We start from the raw sequence: 5,162 nt of genomic DNA on the forward strand, positions 1-5,162 counted from the left end.
TCTCTGAGAGCCCTGGTAGCAAATCCATTAAATTATTGACTGCTGACCCAGGGGTTGAGTGTTCAAACCCACCCAGTTGCTCCCTTCATGAGGGCCTAGAGTGCCCAATGGGACCATTGTACTCTGTTTCCTGAGGTTACTGAGTTGAAATGCACTCAGCAACACCCAGCCACAGTGAGATGTGGAGCTTGGAGCAAGCATGGGTGTTGGAATGATGCTGTAAACCTTGAAAGTGGTGGGAGACTTAAGCAAACCAACCAGAATTCCCTAATTTTGCCTTCTGAGTGACTTTCTTAATATTTTTAATGATGTGTACTTTCTCATTTGTATGTTCAAATGAGTGACTTTTCTTCTGAACCTGGTTTGGCCTGATTCTCACATTTACGATACTAACAGTGTTGTTTGTTTTCTTAGACATAGCTGAAAGGACAGAGTCAAGTGCTTCACTGAAACAATATATCCCCTGAACATACAGTGAAGCCTGTGAAAACAGGAGGTTGCGTGCTGGCCGGGTCCCATGAACGTTCTGCCCCTGCGAGCATTCAGTCTTACCATTTTTCTGTCACTCATTCTAGAGGAAAATAATCACGTTTTTCTTCTTCTGTAAGGTTTGCACCTTACACCAGTCCAATTTTCACAGGTTTTATTTTACAACCTACCGTATTATAATCCATCCAAAGATGGTTCAGTCAAAATAAATGTCTGACACTTGTAAGAGTTTTAGGTGAAGACATAAGCAAATAGTATGTAAGGAAGGGAAGAAACCCAAATAATAAAATATATTGGGATGATGGCAGAAGATATTTTAAGTTTGATAATACGTCTGTGCTGCTTGTGTTCTTAATTGGAGCAATTTTTCCCCCCTAGAAGTGGGGCTCATATAATCCCTTTCTTTTCCAGATTGCAAAGGTTGAGAAGCTGAAACCTTTAGAGGTGGAGCTGCGACGCCTGGAGGACCTCTCCGAATCCATCGTCAATGATTTTGCGTACATGAAGAGAAGAGAGGAGGAGATGCGGGACACCAATGGTGAGGAGAATGGGCTCTCCCCTTTGTGCTGAGTGGCCCATAAAGGAGACAGCTGCTTTTTCTGAAGTTGGAGCAGCTTCACATTCTGTTGTACACTTTTCTCAGTTTTGTCAGGAGATATGTGGAAAGGAAATTGCTTCTGTGTTGTTGGCCGCTAAAGGTAAATAAGCTTTATTGGGTTTTCAAGGGAATAGAAATTTCTGCTGTAGTATGCAATTGACTGTATTATCTGCTGTCAGCATGAGGAATATGAGCTGTCTCCTTCCGTGCCATTTACTGACTCTGAAGCCCCACTGGAACATCAGCTATGAGTTAGTTCTGACTTAACAGAACAACGTTATCAGGTGGTTATTGTTATTGTTATGTGCCGTGGAGTCACTTACAACTCATAGCGACCCCCGCCCTAAACCCTGTTCTATCCCCTGCCAGTCTTATTATCTCCAACACACCTATCCCCATTACCCCAGTGACAAAATAATCCCATCTCACTGAGGGTCTTCTTCTCCTGCGCCGTCCCTCCACGCTCCCAAGAATGATGTCCCTCTCCAAGAACTGATCCCACCTTGCAGCATATCCAGAGTATGTCAGATGGAGCTTCAGAATCCTTGTCTCCAAGGAGCAGCCTGGCTTCACCCTCTGCAGGACGAACTTCTTCTCCTAGCAGCCCATGTTATGTTCAGTACTCTTCTCCAGCAGCACAGCTCAAAGGCATCAATTCTCCTTCTATCATCCCTAGTCATTGTCCTGCTCTCTGATGCATAGCAAGTAATTGCAAAGATCATGGCCTGTATCAGATGCCCCTTAGTCTCCAGACTGACATTGTTGCTCTTCAGTATTTTGGAGAGGTCTCTGAGAGCAGACTTTCCCAGTACAATTTGTCTTTTAATTTCCTGGCTGATGGTACCAAGAGTATTGATTGTAGCGCCAAGCAAACTGAAGCTGTCAACAATCTCAGTCTCTTCATCATCTATCATGATGCTGCCAGTCAGTCCAGTGGTGAGAATCTTTGTTTTCTTGATGTTGAGCTTCAATCCATATTGAAGGCTGCTATCCTTGACCCTCCGCAGCAAGCACTTCAGGTCCTCCTCAGTTTCAGCAAGCAGAGTTGTGTCATCTGCATAACACAGATTGTTGATGAGTCTACTTCCGGTCCACACTTCTCATAGAGCCCAGCCTCCCAGATAATCTGCATATAGATTGAAAAGATAAGGAGATAAGACACATCCTTGACACACACCCTTAACAATTTTGAACCATGCAGTGTTTCCTTGCTCTGTTCTGACAACTGCCTCCTGGTCCAAGTATGGATTTCGCATTAGCACAATCAAGTGTTCTGGGATTCCCATTGTTCTCAGAGTCAGCCACAGCTTGTTGTAATCCACATAGTCAAATTCTTTTGCATAGTTAATGAAACACAGACATTCCTCTGGTACTCTCTGCTTTCAGCAAGATCTATCTGGCATTAGCTATAATATCCCTAGTGCCACGGCCTCTTCTAAATCCAGCCTGCACTTCAGGCAGTTCTCTGCTGATGTGCTCTTCCAGTCATTTTTGGATAATCTTCAGCAGAATCTTGCTTGCATGTGATAGCAATGATACTGTTCAATAATTTCCACACTCTGTCGGATCGCCTTTCTTTGGAATGAGAACAAATATAGATCTTTTCCAATCATTAGGCCAGGTGGTTGTCCTCTAGATTTCTTGGCACAACTTGGTGAGCACACCCAAGGCAGCATCTGTTTGTTGAAATATGTCAGTCAGTATGCCATTAATTATTGGGGCCTTGCTTTTTGCCAGTTCTTTCAGAGTAGGTTGAACATCCTCCATCAGCACAGGCTCTTGCTCATATGTTGTTTCATGAAATTCTTCTGTGTCTGCCAATTCCTTTTGGTACAGTGACTATAGATTATAAAATAGTAGTTTTATACTAATTTTTGTCTATTTTAACATTTCATATGTAACATTTATTTTTTTTAAAAAGTTTTAAATTCTTGGCGAGCTCTGGTGGCCTAGTGGCAGGAAACTGCACTGCAATCCCAGAGGTACGCGGTTCAAATCCACCAGATGCTCTGCTGAAGAAGGAGGAACAATCGCCTCCTGTACCAGTCAGATCCAATTTGATGGTACACACATAAAAAGAATAAATAAATAAAAAATTTAGACAAAAAAAGTTTTAAATTCTGCCATTGGGTCTAGAGACAGAGTAACACTAATTAACTGCTTTTTCCTCTTCCCATTGTTTAAGCTATTGAGTCTCAGGTCCTTATATTTACTGTGCTTTTGTTCTGTTTTAGAGTCAACGAACACTCGGGTCCTGTATTTTAGCATCTTTTCGATGTTCTGCCTCATCGGACTAGCCACCTGGCAGGTCTTCTACCTGCGACGATTCTTCAAGGCCAAGAAGTTGATTGAGTAATGGGGCGCCATCCCCTCCCACCCTGTATCACTCAGCAGAACATCGCTGAAACACGCCTGGCCCGAGGCACCCTACCAACAGCACCACCAAGAAACACTGGAGCTTTTCTCACCAGAACTGATCTCTTTTGGGGTGGGGGGACATGGGGTACCACCTAGACCCAACAAGCCAATGAGAGACTTCTTTTAATTTGGTAGGGTTTGGACTGGTTTTGCAACAGTAGGTCTATTATTAGGGTCACCTGTGAAGAAACTAGGGGATCCCTAGATAATGCCAAAGCCAGCATTTTTACCTGGGTTTCCTCACATGGTCCATTTGAACCATGTTTTCTTTCTTTTTCCCACTTGCCCGCCAGCCTGGGCCTCCACTCTTCCTTCTCTTCTCAAGAGCTGTACGACCGTGTTGAACTTGTTTCATTTCGATTGTTCCCTCTGGGTTTGCCTCTGAATACGCTTTTACGGTTCTCTGCCCCTGAGCTGAACTAAGCCTGGAAATACTGTTTTCACAACTTTATGTCTCTCAAAAGGGCGAACGTATATAAAAGCTCACAAACGTGAACTTTGAACTGTAGATGACTCTTGAAATTTCATTTTGTTTTAGAGAGAATTAAAATATTCATGCTCAACTGTTGAACTTTTGTGTACGTGCATAAGGTTTGGTTCTGTGCCGTTGTGTGTAGATTTATGTGACCACCAGCCACAAGATACAGAACAGTCATCACCCTCCTTTCTCTCAAGTCTGGCAACCAGTAATCTGTTCTGTGTGTATGTCTCTCTCTAATTTTGTCATTTCAAGAATGTTATAAATGGAATCTTTACAGTATGTAACCTTTTGAGATTTCGTCTTTCATGTAGCATAATTCCCTTGAGACCCATCCAGATTGTTGCATGAACCAAGGAGTTGTTCTTTTTTTAGTGCTGAACAATACTTGATAGCATGGGTGTGCCACAGTTTAACCATGCTCCTGCCCAAGAACATCTAGGTGGTTTTCAGTTTGGGGGTATTTTGAATAAAGCTGCTATGGCATGCATGTTCAGGTTATTTTGTGGACATAATTTTTCCCCCCCAGATGCATGCCCAAGGGAGCAATTTCTGCGTTATCTAGAAGCATATGTTTATTTTTTCAAGAAACTACCCTACTCTTTTCCAAAGTGGCTGCACCATTTTACATCCCCACTAGTGATGTATGGCTAATCTAGTTCCCCAACATCCTCCCCAGCTTTTGGTACTATTACGATACTCATTTTAACCATTCTGCTAAATTATCTGTGTTCATTTGCATTTCCTTAGTGGATAATGTTGTTGAGCATATATTCATGTACGTCTTGCCATCTGTATATCCTCTTCAGTGAAATGTGTGTTCGTGTCTTTTGCTTGTTTTCTAATTGTTCTTTTTATTTTTGAGTTTTGAAGATTTCTTACATAGCCTGTATACAAAGTCCTTAGTTGAATATGGCCATTTGAATTTTTAACACAACTTCTGCCAAGGGAAAAATCAGTAAGATTTGCTGGTTCTCGGGCATTACCAGTCTCTGACTTGATCTCTTTTCTTTTGGTATGTCTAGAGAATTAAGACAAAAGGTTCTATTATGAAATAATCACTGTGGAGCAAAAGGTCAATATAAATGTTACAGGAAAGTGTAGATACAAGTAACTATATTAATAAACATTTATGAAAAATAGAACTTTAATTTTTCCCACTTTTCCAGGAATAAGGAC

At 41.9% G+C, this 5,162-nt stretch overlaps 1 protein-coding gene across 2 annotated transcripts in view; it reads left to right on the forward strand.

Moving 5' to 3' along the window:
- TMED10 (transmembrane emp24-like trafficking protein 10 (yeast)) overlaps positions 1 to 3,831 on the forward strand; it is a 54,848-nt gene extending 51,017 nt beyond the window's left edge. The window contains exons 4-5 of one of the 2 annotated variants that reach the window (XM_006884670.1): positions 991 to 1,027; positions 3,322 to 3,831. In XM_006884670.1, coding sequence (XP_006884732.1) covers positions 991 to 1,027; positions 3,322 to 3,443 — 159 coding nt within the window. In that variant the 3' untranslated portion in view covers positions 3,444 to 3,831. Of the gene's footprint in view, positions 1 to 900; positions 1,028 to 3,321 lie in introns of both variants that reach the window. The other variant, XM_006884669.1, reaches the window with a different exon arrangement.
- Positions 3,832 to 5,162: the final 1,331 nt, after the last annotated feature.

This window comes from Elephantulus edwardii, unplaced genomic scaffold, assembly GCF_000299155.1.
Source record: "Elephantulus edwardii isolate Elephantulus edwardi_28Jun2011 unplaced genomic scaffold, EleEdw1.0 scaffold00037, whole genome shotgun sequence".
In the NCBI taxonomy this organism is placed as follows: Eukaryota; Metazoa; Chordata; class Mammalia; order Macroscelidea; family Macroscelididae; genus Elephantulus; species Elephantulus edwardii.